Source organism: Sparus aurata, chromosome 6 (genome assembly GCF_900880675.1).
Source record: "Sparus aurata chromosome 6, fSpaAur1.1, whole genome shotgun sequence".
NCBI lineage: Eukaryota > Metazoa > Chordata > Actinopteri > Spariformes > Sparidae > Sparus > Sparus aurata.
Window position 1 is genome coordinate 33,976,553 of NC_044192.1, and position 18,800 is coordinate 33,995,352.

Below are 18,800 nucleotides of genomic sequence, written 5' to 3' on the forward strand. Positions count from 1 at the left end.
TTGTGTTTTCTTTTGTTTTATGTTCAAAATGCCATTATAACATCAACAGCAGTAGTTACCAGAGAGCAGGACCGGGTATAGGATTCTTTCTCTGCCAGTGCTACGATGTTGCCTGACCAATATGTGGGGGGCTGAGAAGATAGTTGATTTTCATGACTTTAGAATTTATAAGTATTTGTTTCTTCATTACATTTGACAGCAGACTTTCTATAAACCAAATACATGTCACCACAAGGCAATGCCAAAAACGTCTTTTAGGTGCGAAGGTGAACAACTTCAGCACTGGACAGCGCCCTCGCTGCCATCATTTATAACAACTTTGACGAGATCATTATGACACTCAACACTCATATTGATGATCCATCTGATTCACCTATCACTGACTTCTTCATGGTGTCTAATACCAACCCTGTTTTCAAACATTAACACAACTGGTTTAATGATCAACACTCCTCAGCTGTGAATACAATAGTTCCATACAAAACCAGACTAGCACCAGCTATCAACCATCCCGCCTGAATAAACCATTCCATCAGACACCATAGGAGGGACTGTAGGAGAGTTGAGTGGAGAAAATCCTTCATGTTCACTACCTTCACATAAAGGAGCTATTAACCAGGCCTAATCAGCTCATCGGAGATGCTAGAGCGGCATATTTCTCTGGTTTAATGAACAATTCCAAACACAAACCAAAACACTATAATCAGCATCCAAACCCTCCTCCTTTCTTGACTCCCTGCTACCTCCTCTGATGACCGTGAAACGTTTTTTACACTTTTCAGCGGCAAGATCAATGGTCCCGGAGCAAATTTCAGGTCGACCATCTGATCTCAACCCCATTTCCACACAAGATCTTCTGAGCATCGTGTCTCACATGTGCCCTCTTCTGCCCCTGTTGATAAAATAAAGTGCCAGTTACTTCTTCCCTGTCATCTCACTACCATCAGCCAATCTCTCTCCTCAGGCAGCATACCTTATTATTTTTAACTTAACTACAGACCCATTTCCAGCTTCCTTTTATTTCTTGAAAAAACTGGTGCTAACCAGCTTCTCCAGCTGATTGAAGGTCACAATTTCATTGATATCAGCTCTGCCCAAAGTGACAAACGGCATCTTATGTGTACAGATAGGTGAAGGTGAATTCTCAGTTTTAATTTTATTCCACTTATCCGCTGCCTTTGATAACATTGATTATGCTATGTTAATTGACAGATTAATGAACTGGGCTGGCATCTCTGGCACTGAAATATGGTTCACCTCAATATTGGATCCAATCCGGTCCCCTCTATTTATGCTACCTCTGGGTGATCTGCTGAACTCCTACCATCGCCACGCAGACTTCGCACACTTCTTGTTTAAAACTGTATAACCTTAACAATCTAATCACCCTGCACGGCTGTCGAGCTTTTGTTACAAGTAGGATGTCTCGTAACTTCCCCCATTTCAATTCTGACAAAACTAAGGTCCTTGTGATCATCCATGATTGTTTTAGAAGTCTTTTTCAGTTGAGATACATTCATTATTATTATTATTATTATATTACAATACCAGACAAAAAATATAATATTATCTACTGCAGCCATGCTGAGAAGTGGGTGAAAGACAACAACTTTAATGGGGAAAATATTTATTAGCGTCCGTTATCTGCAGTGATCCTCCAGCAGCAGAGCCCTGTGGGCTTTTAGGCACACTTCTACTCTAGTCTTATTCTATTTTGGATAGTAGCATGTGGTTTAATACTTATGTGTGTCTGATGACAGTTTAGTTACAAAGATCGTAATGTTTACTCTGTGGCCGTAAGAAGCAAGAAAGATCGTCAGTCAAAGATGAGCTTCCTTATCATCCTCCGCCTATGCCTGTCAAGTGTGCGTTTAGACAGTCAGGGAACAGATTGGGAAGAGAATTTGTAGTTATCAACTTTTATATCTCTTATTTAATGATAAACTGTATTTTTTTTTAAAGTGAAATGCTTGAGTGGGCTTAACTGGGGCTGTACAGATTTGTGACACCCTCTGCCTGGTGTAGTGCCTTCCCTGCCAGAGAGCTCTGGCAGGAGGAGCGTACAACTGTTGACTTATCTTATTATTATCTTATCTTATCCTGGCAAAAATGTTTTCCACTAGTTCTCAAGTCATGAACACAGGAGAGAAAACAGTTTAGATCAGACGGTGGATCACAAGGAAAAACAAGTCTTAAGTTGCCCCTCAAGGCTCCTGTAGCTTGGCGATGCATTTCCAAGTTAGCCTACAAAAAACGTGTCATCCCTGCAGCCTTCTATGCTGTATATATCATGTGACTTGATAACTGATGCGTGAACATTTTAGCATTGTTTTAACGTAGCTTGTGTATATGTATATGTATATGTATATGTATAAATATGTGGTGGTGTAATTGGGAACAAAACATCATATTATATCAAATGTAACGGGTTTTTTTTCATATGTTACCTTATTCTACAGAGGACCTCATTACTCTAGCTGTTAAATAAATGTAGTGTGTAACGTCTGAATTCCCTCTGAATTGCAGAGCGGTATAAAGTAGCATGAAATGGAAACACTCAATCACAAGTAACTAATAAATGAACTTTGTCACCTTCCACCACTGCAGAGGCATCATTAATAGGGTTCTGTCTGTTAGCTGTGGCTCTGTGAAGAAAACCTGGTGATTGAGAGAGTGGTGGGTAAGACGTCTCTTTTACGGAGAGCCAAAGCTCACGCATACAAATTTAGACATGTTAGTTTTTCCGAGCAGACTCAGAGATTTATAATGCGACTGTGCTGAAATGTGCTGAGCTTCAAGGAAGTCAGTAGAACAATGAGCGCTTGGGCTTTGAATTATTCAGGCTGAAATCAAATCACAGCAGGAGGGAAGCCGGAATCTGGAAGTCTCTTGAAGTTCGCTACCTGAGGATTTCTCCTAAAAGTGAATGTGTTATGGTTTGCTACATGAGCAGCGGCGGAATACCGAACAGCGTTTCCATCCTGACATCCAGTGTCGGCTTGGAGTACTGCGCCAGATGGGGATATATTCTTGTGAAGGAAACCTCACCACAGTTTAGAGACGTCACTTTTATTTCATCGATTCACACAGTTGATTTTTCTCAACAGAAAAAGTCTGCTTGTATTAATAAATCCCCTTCCCCTCTGTAACCCATCGGTGCTCGGCTCCACAACATGACATTTCACATAAAATAGCTACAGAAAATTCCAGCTGAAAACTGAGATGAAGACATGTACCAGCTGAACAGATACAAAGCCTTTGGATGCCAAACGAAAAGTGGTTACAGTGATTAAGGCACAAGGAGATTGTCAGCTGACATACAAGCACTCAGGTAATGTTTCCCAGTGATGTTTACTGTGAAACAGCAGTCTCTTGGTATTCTTCAGTTATGGCTGACCTTTAGAACATTACACCATCATCCACCATAGCCAATTCATTAAAAGGCAAATAGCATTGTACAACCTTTCACTCCTTTATTATTTAACCACCCACAGAGAAGACCTTGTATAAAAAAGTAGAAAAATAAACAGCACATAGACACAGTCCCAGGTGCTGTTGGATCACAGCTCCTCCTTGTCTTTCTGAGAGTCTGAGGCTGACGTGGCGTCAGCTTTAGCTTTTTTGGAGTCCTTCTTGGCAGCAACTTTTACTGTCTTTTTTGCAGCTGGCTTTGCATCCTTTTTGTCAACGTGCTTGGCTTGTGTTTTGACCGTCTGTTTGCCATCTTTTTTAGCCGCAGGTTTGACTTTGTCTACCGTCTTGGTCTTTGCTTGACCTCCAGCTTTGGCCTTTGGTTTAGGAACAGCTTTGGCTTTAGTGCCTGTTGTTTTACTGACCGGTTTGGCTTTGTCCTTAGGTGAGTCAGCTGGTTTGTCAGCCTGCACGTCTGCTGGTTTGTCAGCCTGCACGTCTGCTGGTTTGTCAGCCTGCACGCCCGCTGGTTTGTCAGCCTGCACGTCCGCTGGTTTGTCAGCCTGCACGTCCGCTGGTTTGTCAGCCTGCACGTCCGCTGGTTTGTCAGCCTGCACGTCCGCTGGTTTGTCAGCCTGCACGTCTGCTGGTTTGTCAGCCTGCACGTCTGCTGGTTTGTCAGCCTGCACGTCTGCTGGTTTGTCAGCCTGCACGTCTGCTGGTTTGTCAGCCTGCACGTCTGCTGGTTTGTCAGCCTGCACGTCTGCTGGTCTTTCACCTGCTCTTTCCGGGTCAGCCTGCGCAGGAGGCTCTGCGGTTGTCAGTTCGGGCTTCGAGGTGTCCCTCGCTTCCTTTTTGATGAACTCTTCATTCACAGGGGTAGAAAACATTTTCAGCATATCCTGAGCTTGTATTCTCTCCTATAGGAAGGGGGAACAGATTGCAAAGTCATTGAAAATGTCAAGATCAGAGGCATATAAAAACTGTAATAATACTGGATTGTTTCATTGGATGTTTCCAGAAAAGTATATATGCACGACTAACAATCGCAGGTGTCCTTTAGATTTCTGTTGCCGGTCACAACATCATTATCTACTGAGCGTTCAGTTTGAATTCACCAACTCTAATATGTCTTTGAAGTGATGAAGATCTCTAATGCTAGTTATGGTAACTTTCTTTGTGCTGAAGGGAAGGGAAGGCAGATCAATGATATCAAGCAATGTTAAGTAAATTATTGTTGTTTATTCCTGAATGATATAAAGAATGGAACAAAGTCAATACTGTTATATTACTTTCACATATTAGTTTTACAGTTTTTTAATTTTCGCTCTCTCAAGTGATTTCATTAAGAAAGTATTTTTCTATATAGCTAAAGTTTACTGCAAAAAAAAAGAGGATTCATTTTTCTCACTCTATTCATGAATAGAGGCTGTCAGTGTGAAAATAGTAAGTATGTCTGGGCTTTTTGTAATTGTAATTTAATTTTTGTAATTATAACAGAATTTCTAAAATAACAGGAAGAAACAAAAGAATGCCTGGGAGATGCCAAAATAATTTGTCTCTTAAAGCAAAACTCTCGCCAAAATGCAACCTAGGGTCTTTTTGTGAATGTACCCGAGGCAAACCTTTGTGTAAAAGCATAATTACGATGAAAGAGGCACTTTTAAGATTTACCATATTTTTCGTTTTCGGGTCAAACTCATTTTCAATGAAGTGCTTGGGGCACTTTTATGATAGCATCAAAATCACTATTTTTAAAACACTAAGAAGGCTCGACACAACATGAAACTTTGCTCGTGGCATCACCAGGGTCTCTACACATGAACACGAGCATTGAGAACATTGTTTGTGTACACAGAGTTTACTAAAAAGAAAGTTAGGGTTAGGGTAACTTCAAGGTCAATATTGCTTTTTGCTCACGACCTAACGTGCATTTATATGGAACTAAACTTTAGGAGCCATCCACCTCAACTGTCCTCCCTGTCACGTCATATTCGGAGATTCTCGACTGGCAGGACGGCGGTGAGCGGAACAAGCAGCTGCTAACGTGAGTAGTTCAAAAACTTTCTTTTTAGTAAACTCTGTGTACCCAAACAATGTTCTCAATGCTCCTGTTCATGTGTAGAGACCCTGGTGATACTACGAGCAAAGCTTCATGTTGTGTCGAGCCTTCTTAGTGTTTTAAAAATAGTGATTTTGATGCTAACATAGTAGTTGCCCCAGGCACTCTATTGAAAATAATTTGGACCTGAAAACAAAAATACGTCAATCTTGAAAGTGGCACTTTCGTTGTAATTATGCTTTTAAACAAAAATTTGACTCGGTACACTCGCAAAAAAGACCCTAGGTTCTATTTGAGCGTGAGTTTCACTTTAATAAACTGTTCTTACAGACTGATAAATCTAAACTAGTTAGTTACAACTTAGCTTGTGCTAAAGAGCTCTTCTGGCTCTTATAGTCTATATAGGTAGTCTATACCTTTTCCTCGTGAGCAGGATCCAGGGTGAACCACAGCGCCACAGCACACCTCTGACCCTTGGTGACGGCTCGGACACCGTGGGGGTTTTCCTTTCCTGCTCCAAACGCGACTACGCGGCCGCACTGAGGACGCACCTCAGCCTGGATAAGGGTGAAGATATAGAACATACACCATTTAATAGCACTGAAGCTTTACACTTCTATACAGTTTTTATTTATATGCACATTTTGATGAAAGATTACGTAAAGAAAAGTTGGAAATATACCGTTACTGTTTTAGCATCCAACTCAGTGAAGATGAAATCTCCTCCTTCAAAGTCTTCATTTAGATAAAGGATGGCACTGCAGGGGGGGACATTAGGATGTAAGGTGGCGGCTGTCTGGTGGAAGGACAGATTCTGTGGTGTACTTCTGTGTGTGTGCTTACCTGTAGTCTCTGTGTGTGTATGCAGGAGGTTCCTTTATGCACTCGTTCATCTCAGAGACTAGCAGACAGTTGTCCACATGAACAGGGTGACTCAGGTCCTTGCGGTCGTCCTGCTTCTCTGAATAACCAACAGTGAGGAGACAAGTTACAACACTTAGACCATGGACACACAACTGTGATCGCCTGCAGTGAGTATTTCTTAGAACCATTCCTTAACGCTCACCTCGACAGTTTAAGCAATGGATCAAATTACTGTAAGTAATTACTGGGTTTTGACACAAACCCACAGAGAGTTATCACCCAGCACTTCAGTCCCCCTCTGCTGGACAGTTAATAAAGCAGCTATTCCAGGCTCTAAAAAAGCTCCAATAAAATCAGTAATGACAACCACCTTTAGAAGCAAACCTGCTGCCTGAAGAGATAGCATTTTGCATCTTTGTTTCCCTGGATCCTCCTAACCAGTCAGCATGTGGTACTAAATGATAATGTCATGTGATAGTGCGATGTATGTATTATACTAATGTCAGAAGCTAATTGTATTTGGCTAGTGCTCGGTATCTGCTCACTGTGTGAGAAGGCAAACGGATTGTCAATAACTTCACGACAGCAACTATACATGGTAATAATGTTGTCAATGGTGTGTTTTGTGCATCCCCCTAGTGGCCAAAATGTCAATAATGAAGCTCTACTATGAAAAGGATCAGAATTTAAAGGTGTAATGTGTAAGATATGGCCAGACCTCTAGGGCAGCTCTTAAAACTATAGGAGCAGCATATCACCACAGCAACCGACAGCTGCTGCTCACAATACTGTTTGCTAGCCTTCTTTGGCTATGGTTAGCAATTTAGCTCAGTTAGCTGTGCGGCTAATCTTAGTGAGCTGTCTGGAGTCTGCCTGGACTTGTGGCCTCAGGTCATGGGCTCAGCAGCTTCCCAGTGAGCTTAGCTGGACACCAGACTGATACCGATCAATATACATTACAGAGGTGATTTACAGCGGCTTGTGACCTTTTTTTTTACTAGCCTCCATAGCAACAGTCACTGTAGCTCACAGGGGGTATGTTATTTGGATCACTTTTGCTCCTCTTAATTCAGTTTAATTTGTCTGGTGAATGGTAGGGCATATGAGGAGGACATTTAGGAATTCTCGTGTGCATGTTGGGTCCTTGAAAAGTACTTCCTGAATCTTAAAACTGACCTTCTTTTGTTGATGGAATCTAACAGATGTAATAGATAATTTTATGAATAAACCCGTATTTTCCAAAGACACAAAACCAGCACACCGTGCCTGGCTGACTTACCATCGATGGCAGAGCGACAGACCAGGTGGGAGTAGGAGAAGTAGAGTGTAGTGTCCAGACTGAAGTAAGACTCCAACATCTTCCTCACTTTCTCGCTGAGGTCGAAGAACAGATGAGCACTCTTCAGAGGAACCTTTCCCTCCTGTCCGAGCTGTAGAAGAGGCAAACATCATTTAACAGCAGCCACACAGATGTGACCAATATAGGTCAGAGACTGTTTTCATAGAAAGGTCTACCTCACTAATGTTACTATATAGAAAATATATCTGGGTGGCTGTTTTGACGGACAACATCACTGTTAGGTTTATACTTTAAGCCATGCTTAATGCTTCAGGGAGCAGGACTACAGACCTTCACAGCCTTCAGGATAGTGACCCCCTGGAACATCTCACTAGCAGAGTGGGGGGAAGGTTGCCCCCTGTATCCATCACCTTTCTGAGCAGCTGCCTGGAAAATATGCACAACAGCAGATAAACTCTCTGAAGTGATGGGCTGACTCGCACAACAAAAACAAACATATGAGACACAAACAGGCATCAGGCAACATGAAAAAGTTCAACTTCAACTAGGACCATAGTGTTGTGCCATGCGTTCACGGAACTTCATATTTCTGCCTTCACTGTGTTTATTTATTATAGTATTCTGTGTATTTTTACATCCATTTATATGCTGGGTTAATGGTAATGTGTGGCTATCTATAATCCCGCCTGTCCTGTTGCACTACCAAAGCAAGTCCAAACAACTCGTTTTTCATGTAAATTAAGTTAACTCAGTTATTTATGAACGACCCCCCTCTTTAGATAACTCACATTGGAGAGGCGCTGCAGCTCCCTGCACTCGTCGTCAGTGATCACCCCATCCAACAACACCCGCTGAGAGCCGTTCAGCTGCTTGGACATCATGGTCACCTTGATGTCATCAGGCAAAACAGTGACACCTAGAGGGCAAATATAACAGGATCAGGGAGAGAAAAAGTTTGACTATCAAAAACTTAAACTTTGACTTCCTTAAGTGTAGTTTTTACTGTAGTCTTGCTCTCATATGATATTAAAGACTTAATGGTGAGACTATGTGGAACCAATGCACCATCATCTCATTAACATCTAGGTCACTAGTAATCCTGGTCAAATATTTACCTTCCTGTGGTGTTATGATCTTTGACATTTCAGACGAATCCTTCTTCTTCTCCTCAACCAGAGTCTCAATCTCCTTCATCAGGTTTCCTATTTCCTCTGTGATCCTCGCTGCAGTCTCTTTGTCAGCTCTGACAGGTAGAATGACAGGGTTCGTACACATTTTTCAAGGTCAAATTCAAGCAATTTTCAAGCACTTTTAAGGGTCATTTTCAAGATTTTCCAGCACCTTTTTGCTGGGGTAAAATACGTATCTACAGGAATATATATACTCGTGATTTTTTCTTATCACAATTATGTACATTGTATTATGCTGTAAACATCTAAAATTATGTTTCATAATAGCAAAAACTTCAGAAATTAATTATCCAGTCTGATCCCAATTTTGTGAAAGACAGAGTTATAATGTCAAGCACTTTCAAGCACTTAAACTAAAATCCAAGCACTTTTCAGGCCTTGAAAACACAACATTGAAATTCAAGCACTTTCAAGGATTTCAAGCACCCGTACGAACCCTGATGACAGAGACCTTAGCGTCATTTTAACAATGCATTTGTACATTGTCATGCACGAATGTATATGAGCCGGTTTCTTACTTCTGCTTGTCTCTCAGTTTCTTGGGCATGACATCTTCAGGAGTCCACTGGTCCTGAAGACAAAATAATAGAAAAGGCACAAGTCAAATGCACGAAACCGCTGCATCAAATAAGCAAAATAAGCATGAAAAAATCACTTATTCACTCACTGGATCGACAAAGGTGATTCCGAAGGCTTCATATCCAAAGTAGAGCAGCTCTTTTTCTAGTATGGACTGCTGCATGTATTGCTTCACCACCTGCAGGTCACAAAACACATAAAGCGTTATTGCATCTGATAAAAAAAAACACAATATGTAGAACGTCTCCATGAGAAACGTCTACACAATATCAGCCTCAATAAAATGTTTAAGTGGCCCAAATCTTCATTCTATTCTGGTGGGCTGGATCTGGGTCAGAGCTGGGCCAGTTCTGGTTTATAAGGTTCGCTCTTGGCCGACATCTGCACAAGTGCCATGATTCCGTATGTAGGCTGGATGTGTCTGGTACAGTTTTCTGTATCTATATTAGGTATCTGGGTAGGAATGTCCCGAAAAGAACAAAACACTAAGAAATAAAAAAAAAAAAATACAGGATCTCTACTGATACTGCCACACACGGGTCATAAGTGATGATTGAGAGGGATTACTTTTGTCTAAACAGTTTGATATTCTACTTGTTTTTTAAGATAAAATCCTGCATAGTATACCCTTAACCCGGGTGGCCCAGATCAGGGCTTTTAGACAGCAGACATTGTGGCTTGTCATAAAGCACAAAGCATTTGTTATTATTAATCACCAAAGACACGGTGAGCTAGCATGCAGCAGGACCTTCAGCTATCATTGACTAATAACAAAGCAACTGACTTCACATTCCAGGTCAGTTTAAGTTTTCAATATTATATGAAACACAATAGCTAATGACTCTAAATGTATATAAATGCAGGAGACAGCATTGACATAGTTTGAGGGTATTTGGGGGTGCTTTTATTCCAAAACGAATCATGGGCTGGAAGGGAGTTTAGTTGTGAGAGCCAAAAATCTCAGCAGCCAGGGAAATGATCACTTAGTCATTAGTATTGATCAACAACCCTATTAACCCACTATAAATACTGCATAATGGACATTTGGAGCCTGAGGCAGTAAAAATCTTACTTATTGCTTCTTTAAAAAGCAGCAAACCTTTATGTGCTTTAGATTACCGTCAGTGCTTTTTTTATGTTCCTTTTGTGCCCTTGAGTACATTTAAGTGCTAATGGAGGCTATTTTTCTCTCACCACATGTTGTGCGGCCTGATTTACTGCTGATAGTTATGGATTAAGAAAACACACAGCTAAAAATAACTGCGCTGAAAAAGGTGCCTCTCTTAAACAGAGCACGAGTTAGCCTGACTATACCTGTCTGGCTGAAATGGTTTGCGCCTTGTCTTCGCCCAGCACAGCAGAATAATAGGCCAGGTTCTGGTTCATCACTTCATCATCAGGATGGAAGAGCAGGAAAGTCTTAGCACACTCGATGGCCTGCTCGTACTTCTCACCTGGAGACGGAGCAGAAGAAGAAGAGTGAACGACTGGAATGAGGTGTCCAGAGAAGAATGTTGTTTGATATATGTACTTAAAGGTGGTTTTACATATGAAGATAAGTCAACATCATGGGGAGTAATCTGTCCAGAAACAACTGTGACATCAGCTGATTTATGTCGTCTGTGGTTTGGGATGGACTTCGGAGAAAATAACCCCGATGATGTCATCAGGGTTATCCCAGCCTGTTCTTACATTTAGGGCATTTAGCAGATGCTTTTGTCCGAAGTGACTTACAGTAATTCATGCATACACTGATACACTGATGGCGGAGGCTGCCACGTAAGGAACCGACCAGCACATCCGGAGCAGTTTGGGGTTCAGTATCTTGCCCAAGGACACTTGGACATGCAGACCAGGGGAATCAAAACCAGCGACCTTCTGATAACAAGATGACGGCTTCACCCCTGAGCCACAGACAGCCGCCCCTGTTCTTGGCTACATTTACATTAATAGTTAAGTGTAGCTGCTGGCTCTGTGAGATAATTCAGACTTGTTAAGCTTCAGCACTAACAAATGCCTTTATTGAAACGTTTTATCTGGTGCTGCCTGTCAACTCACCAATTCAAATAATTCTAAGATTATCTTTTCCATAGCTCTACATCTGGAAGTCTGGCTCCTGTAGTTAATATATGAATGTGTCAGCTGTGTTTCCAACTAGTCATCAAGCAAATGGGTGGCAACATTTTTAAATGTCACAATACGCGCCTTTCTCATCATCTGGGTTGGAGGACGTCAATTTAGCTTTGCAAAGGGTAGTTTCGCCAGAGGTTGGCGGTTAAAGGCCATGTTACGCATGGCTGCAACAAACAGAACAGAAGACACAGATGTCGCGAACTGGGAACAAAGCCAGTTGATTGCATACTGTTCTTGAAAATCAAAGAAGAAGAAGAAGAAGAAGTAGAAGAAAAAGCAAAAACAAAACCAGTTGCCAGTTAGCCGTCTACTTGGACATTTCTCTGGGAATAGGAATCTCATAGAAAATCTAACAGCGTCTTCTCTTTCTCTTGGGGCGGCTGATCAGTCACGTGAGATGAGTGTTCTCTACATCAGAGCTTACTCGGAAACGTTTAAAACTACTTTGTGAAAGTTAGGAAATTTTGCTATTTGAAGAAGAAAAGTTCTGTCAGTCTGTTTACTGCAGCCGACCTACTGAAATACAAAACTGTTATTTCTGAATGTTTTAAAATCTACTTTGACTATGTTGCAGCTTTAACAGAGATCATCATTGCGTTTGCGATTTAAGAGGCATCTGTACTCCGAGGTTGTGACACTGATGAAGGCTGTCACTCATTATCAGTCAGTATAATAATGAAACGGCATCATTTTATCTCAACGTGGTGGAAACTCTACAGAGAGGAACCTTCATCACATGTCGTTTTTAATAAAAGGCCAGGACCTGCCGCATCATATTCAGCCAATATATCTGACCATCTACATAATCAGTGATGCTGTAAATCTCTGTAGGCTTAGGGTTGAATTCTGCTTCCATTACAGTGAAGGAAACTGGACAAAGTACACGCACACTCCTCGGTACAGGCTGAAAAAGACAAGACTCACTGTTGTAGTAGGAGAACTGCAGGTAGTTGAAATGTGAGGGGAGGAAATCGTCAAAGGGCTCGTCTCTGCCTGAAGTTATGGCCAGCTCTACTGCGCAGTGCTGCTTACAGTTCAGTACCTGCATGTAGTGGTCTGACACACACAGACACGTTTACACAAAGGAAAATGCTCAGCAAACACTCAGCTTTTAACATGAATCCTTTCTGCACAGAAAAGCCAAGGGTGTAGCGTCTCACCTGTAATGGTCTGGAACAGGTCAGCACTGTACTCCATGTAGTTGTATCCGTCATAGTTGTAGGCTCCCTCACAAAGTGCTTTGCATTCCTTGTCGGCAGTGAAGAACTCGTCTACAGCCACCTCGAAGTGGTCAGCCGCCAGTCCGAAGGAGTCGTCGCTGTAGTAACTCTTCCCCAGCAGGAACTCGGCCTGAGGGAAAGTAACAGGGTGTCAACAGGGTGTCCACTGAGGCAGGTTTATGGTCACAACTGCATTGCATTACTAGTGCTGTAACATATGGAAGTGTCCTGTTACCCAGACACATTCTTTCAGCAAAGGTGTCATTATGAAGTGGCAAAGGTAGCTCAAAAAATTATAAGGGGCAGCATAACCACTAACTACTGCTCATTATACTCTTTGCTGTAGCAACTAGCTGCCATTAGCAAGCAGCTCAGTTAGCAGTGGAGCAGATTACCCTCAAGGAATGTTTCAAAAAGGTTCCCTAAAGGTTCTTCTCCATCATAAGTTCTCTGATGGTAATCTGTGTAACTTTCAGAGAACCTTTAGCGAAACGTTCCCTGAGGGTTTTCCAAAAGTTATTTTGTGCAACCATCAGATAACCTTTAGGGAACATTCCCTTGAGGTTCTCTGAAGGTAAAGGCGTATGGAGAACCTTTAGAGAATGTTTCCTGAGGGTTCTGTAAAGGTTTTTTTTAAGTAACAGTCAGTGAGCATGCAATGTCAGTTTTACCTCAAAACATACACTGCACGTGACAGAAAGCCTTCTCGGCAGGCAGACGACTGCAGTTACATGCTTAGTCTATTAGCACAGTGGCCACTGCACTTAACCTCCAAACAGCTCTTTTCCTTCCCTGATGTAATGGTAGTGAAATACCTGTCATTTTGACCAGATTTAACCTTAACCTGTTTTGTGTCTGTCTGCGCCAAATGTCTATTTTGGCACTTCTGCTTGCATTTGTGGTCACAATGTTAGACAGAGCTGTCTCTGTGTCAGGTCATTAAATCTGTGTGTCTCTGCACAGAATGTGTAGTAGCGTCATCATTCAGTAGAGACGGTCACAGAGATTACAACCAGCAAGAGCTTGCACCAGATGACCAGTCTGATGAGTCCCGGTGACCCAAAAGTGCTGGCAGGAGTATATGTCAGAGTTTCAGCAGAATATATTTCAATGGTTCCATTTATGTTACCTGCATATTAAAATAAGGTTAAGGTTACAGGAACGTGGAGGTCAAAATAATCTCTGATACCAAGATGCATCTAACTTATAATTAGCGTCTTATACATCTCCACGCTGAAACTACGACGGCTTGACTATCAGACTATCTCCTTTTTGAAGTACAGTGGTATTAGGAGACAAGACAGGCCTAGGCTAGCTGGTTAGCATGCTAACTTCATTTAAAAATCTCTGCAACATAGTACATAGACATCTATGACTTAATATCAACACAGTCTTTATACAGGGTTCGTACACATTTTTCAAGGTCAAATTCAAGCACTTTTCAAGCACTTTTAAGGGTAATTTTCAAGATTTTCCAGCACTTTTTTGCTGGGGTAAAATACGTATCTACAGGAATATACATACTCATGAGTTTTTCTTATCACAATTATGTACATTGTATTATGCTGTAAACATCTAAAATTATGTTTCATAATAGCAAAAACTTCAGAAATTAATTATCCAGTCTGATCCCAATTTTGTGGAAGACAGAGTTATAATGTCAAGCACTTTCAAGCACTTAAACTAAAATCCAAGTACCTTTCAGACCTTGAAAACACAACATTGAAATTCAAGCACTTTCAAGGATTTCAAGCACCCGTACGAACCCTGTTATACTGTTGAAAATGTTAATGTTAGGGTAAAAATCAGGCGATATCTTACATATTGCCCCTTGGAACACACTTTGAGTTCAATTCCTTCTGTCTGACATAATATTGACTTTACCGGCAGTTTATAACCACCAATAAGCAGAAGAAAAGATTAGTAAAGCTATTTAGAAATGTAAAATTTGGCCAGTTACGTCAACCACAGGCAGACATTACGACAACACATTTGAGAAGGACAACTCAAAGACTGTCCTCCATCAGAGAAGGTGTTTGCTCTCACCATGTGTGTCCTGGCCTCCAAATCTTTAAAGTCCTCTTGCTGTACTCCTGCCATCATCTTGTAGTACTCCAGGTTCTGTTTCATCTCCATGTGATCCGGGTTGGCCAGGAAGAATGTGTGGGCAGCTGCCACTGCCTTGTCTAGCTTATTGATCTGAAAGACATCGGGGGTTAAAGTCACGGTCTTTGATTGAAGATGTGTTAATTATTGAATTACCTGGGAAAAAAAACCACAGACCGTAACTGACAGTACTATTAACTTCTTCTGTTTCTAGATTAGATGTTTTTTTCTAAAGTAAGAAACTTATAGTATTAGGATGTAACCATGTGGATTCAACCCAAAATTGCAAGAAATCACTGCAGTACATCAATTTCATCAAATAAGTTGAAAAGATATGAGACATTTTCATTTCATTGTATTTCTTTTCATGGGTCAAGGTGCAGTCTGAACAGGTGATATTTCAATCTGTGACAATGCTGTCCTGGTGTCTATACGAACATGTCCCACCATTGTTGAGCCGGGAAAGCAAACGGTCTGGTGGTCTCGATCTTTCCCCCATTTGTATCAGTTGTAGCCTGTCTATCTGATGGCTTGGAGCTGTGGTCCAGTGGAACTGATCCATCTGACCATGTTATTGTAAAAGCTTTTCAAATCTGAGCAACCAGCATGGCTGGGTTACAAAGTCGGCTAACTGACCAACAACTCTGCCATGACGTGCATTATGTTGTGTTGTTGTCATTTGCTGAATCCTTCATGTATGTAAGTTGGAACGACTCATGACAGGAGCTTATTACAGAACACGCAGTGGCTGGAGTTGAGATCAGCTCTTCCACCTCACAGATTTTGGTGACAGATTAAAATTCTGCATCAGATTTTTATTTTTTTCATCATGTTGCTGCGTTCACGTTCTGTGTGAGAGTAGTATTTAAGAGTGCACACACAGCCTGATAACCCAGGAAAATTTTGAATATGAAAAAATGCTCCTTTGACAAAGAACAATATTACAGTACTACAATGAGCCTATGAAGCATTATTTGCCTCTCTGTCTCGGCGCTGTAAGAGTTTATGAGAGCATTAAAGCAGCACTTTAGGCCTTTAAACTGCTGCTGGGTCTCAGCAGCCGACGTGCTACTAGCGTCAGGCTCCTCTGACTCCACCTTAAGACGTGGCATGGCTGTCCTGGTCTTGGGGGGTTGGGGCATTTACAGTATCCAGCTCCACACCAGCCCTCATTGCAGGCATGAATGAGATTACAATAAAATGTGTTCGGTTTCTCGCTCTGTTGTGGGCCTACATGTTATGGAGTCAAACTGGAAAATAAACATATCGCTGTTAGCAGCCTCCATACTGATAGCCCTACCTTAAAATATGCCACTTGTAGGTAATTGTACGGGGTCCTCTTGGTGAACTCGAGCTGCACTTCTGCAGTGACTTGGTGCATAGTTGGTGAGCCCAGTTTTTCACTTTCGCAGGAGTTCACACAGTCTGCCCGTGTCAGGATTTTCTGGAAGAAGCCCAGGTCCTCCACGGACCCGGCCCCCGGTATGGCAACTCCTAAGCCTGCCAGTTGGTCTCCGAAAGCGGTCTGGTTGGCGCAGCTCAGCCGGCACTGAGCCTTCACCTTTCGGACGGTAGCTTTGTTCCTGAGCGCCTTTTCCATGTTCAGGATGACCGTCAGCCAGTCCCCCTTGTAGTAGGCTTCCACCGCCGTGTCGAAGAGGAAATCAACGGGCTCCAAAACGAAGAGACTGCCCGGGCTGGTGTCCGAGGAGCACAGCGGAGCGATAAAGAGGAGCAGTGGAAGCGCATAACGGAGCTCCATGATGCTAAAGTGTCAGGCTGTGCAGCGGGGCAGGCAGACAGACAGGCAGGCAGGCAGACAGGCAGGCAGGCAGGCAGGCGTCTGAAGCAGGGACCGGACCGGACAGGCTGGCGAGGCAAGCTCAGACCTCTTTCACCGACAGTCGCTCTCCTGGAGGTGGGGTTTGAAGAGCAGAGCCCCCGGTTACACCCACCAGTGCTCCCCCGTATCCCGGCATACACATGGAGACACCATTACAAACTAGTAATGTCATAATAGAATGCTACTCATATGAGTGTATAATGTGCAGGGAAAAATGCAATAGGATACAGCGTTGACATATATCGTCGTAAAGTAATTTGTATGAGTTACAGAACTTTCTGATGAATCTCATGAAATCACCTTAAATCCAGGCAGGATCATCATTATCATCAGTTCATCCAGGACCAACGCTTCCAGATGGAGTTCCCAATAAAGGAAAGTTAGTTGAAATGTATGGAAGGTCATGGATGACAGAATTCACGGACAATGAGTTGCTCATAAACAGAAAAAAAAAAATCACACATAATCCGATATACATACAAAAAAATTAATATGAATCAGCTCTATAACTTTGTATGCTATTGGTTTGTCAGAGTCTCGTGTATTTTTAATTTAGCCTTTTGACATACCTTTCATAATAATTTCCAGTTATTTATAATAAAGATCAATTATCGGGTAGAAGGGTGCCACAATTGGACAATACCAACAAACGCACGATATCTTCCATCTTAAAATCTAAATTTACAGATCAAATCTCCAGACAGTGTCCTGAGTTATTTTCAATAATCTACGATATTTTCCAAGTTGGTCATATCTGACAGAAAATGTCAACGCGCATAAGTAGAACAAGGTGACTCATAAACCTGAAAATGTTCAACTAACGAAGAACAAACATGTCTTTGCAATATGTTGGAAAATGGTGTGGATGAGCAGTTATTTTGTCAGAGGACATAAAAATACGTTATGTGCCACGAGTCATTTTTACAGTTCGTCAGCAATTTCTAAGTTTCAATGCAAGTAGAAAAAACAACTGAACTGATAATTAAAGTCCGCACAAGAAATTGTGTCAGTGAAATAAAAAGCAAAATAAGAGCAGAACAAAAACACAGCAGACTTCACCTGGAAAGGTTAGTTAGAACATGTATGCCACAAGTCACTTATGTCCACTTCCATGGCTTTAAGATACATTCGGACATAATAAAATAAAAATGACTCTGAAAACTTGATCATTTTGGCAAATTCAGTTTCTTGTTCCTGCACGAAATCTGCACAAACGGACCAAAAAATATGCAAGAGCACCTATGATAGATATCCTGGTATATTTTATCTCAGGAATATAATATAACGTATCAATAAAGATCAATTATTGGGGTAGAAGATGCCACATTTGGACAATAAAAAAAAAAATCATCTATGTCTTTGTCTGTTTATATTGTATATATTATAGTCACTGTTTGTTTATTGTCTTCAATGCATGCACCTTCTTCATCAAGACAAATTCCTCGTTGGTGTAAAATCCTTCTTAGTAATAAACCTGTTATTCTGATTCTGATTCTGATTCTGACATGGCTTGATTGACTGTAACAAGAAACGTATTATGATGATATACTTCTCTTGTCATGATAATGTTTTCAGTATGGAGCACAAGCAAGTTAAACCTGTTGGTCTGTAAGTCAAAAAATAGGGTTGCTTTTCTGAGTCAAGTGCACTGCTTCTACTCCACTGGATCACATGTGAGTCAATAGTTGTGAGGACTTGAGATTGATTGGACATTTTTCTCATTCAAAACATAATATGAAATCCCATTTTCATAATTCTATGATATTTAGTTTATCTAACAAGAAAAGTTGTTTTTGTTTTTATAAGTTGTTATAAATGTTGTTATGATGACAAAAGACGACTGTGCCAAATGGAAGTAGGCCTATTTTGGTAAGAACAAATATTTAGGATACTTAAAGGACACAGGAGTATATTAAACATCCTAACTGCTGTAATCTTAGACACAACATATCTAATGAAAATAACTTCTGCAACACGTGTATCACAAAACTTGTGTAAGAGCGCACGCAATGGATCATGGGGGAACTTCTACGTTTGGGTTTCTCCACAGTGACACATCTCCTCTTGTTTAAATGCTCTGTGGCGAGGATGA

The 18,800-nt window shown here is 41.4% G+C and overlaps 1 protein-coding gene across 1 annotated transcript; it reads right to left on the reverse strand.

The window, feature by feature from the left end:
* Nucleotides 1-3,052: 3,052 nt before the first annotated feature.
* p3h1 (prolyl 3-hydroxylase 1) lies at nt 3,053-16,840 on the reverse strand. Its single transcript, XM_030421601.1, has 15 exons — nt 16,166-16,840; nt 14,806-14,958; nt 12,700-12,889; nt 12,464-12,595; nt 10,721-10,860; nt 9,495-9,584; nt 9,346-9,398; nt 8,753-8,880; nt 8,426-8,553; nt 7,968-8,063; nt 7,617-7,767; nt 6,317-6,434; nt 6,156-6,231; nt 5,890-6,030; nt 3,053-4,331 (listed from the first exon to the last, which is right to left on the reverse strand). The coding sequence occupies exons 1-15, from the start codon at nt 16,625-16,627 to the stop codon at nt 3,561-3,563; spliced, it is 2,829 nt and encodes a 942-aa protein (XP_030277461.1). The 5' UTR covers nt 16,628-16,840; the 3' UTR covers nt 3,053-3,560.
* Nucleotides 16,841-18,800: the final 1,960 nt, after the last annotated feature.

Coding starts and splice junctions, on each gene's coding strand:
- p3h1 (XM_030421601.1), bottom strand. CDS start 16,627: ATGGAGCTCCGTTATGCGCTTCCACTGCTCCTCTTTATCGCTCCGCTG. Junction 9,585..10,720: donor AAACCATTTCAGCCAGACAG/GTATAGTCAGGC, acceptor TGTGACCTGCAG/GTGGTGAAGCAATACATGCA. Junction 8,064..8,425: donor AGCTGCAGCGCCTCTCCAAT/GTGAGTTATCTA, acceptor CATATTTTCCAG/GCAGCTGCTCAGAAAGGTGA.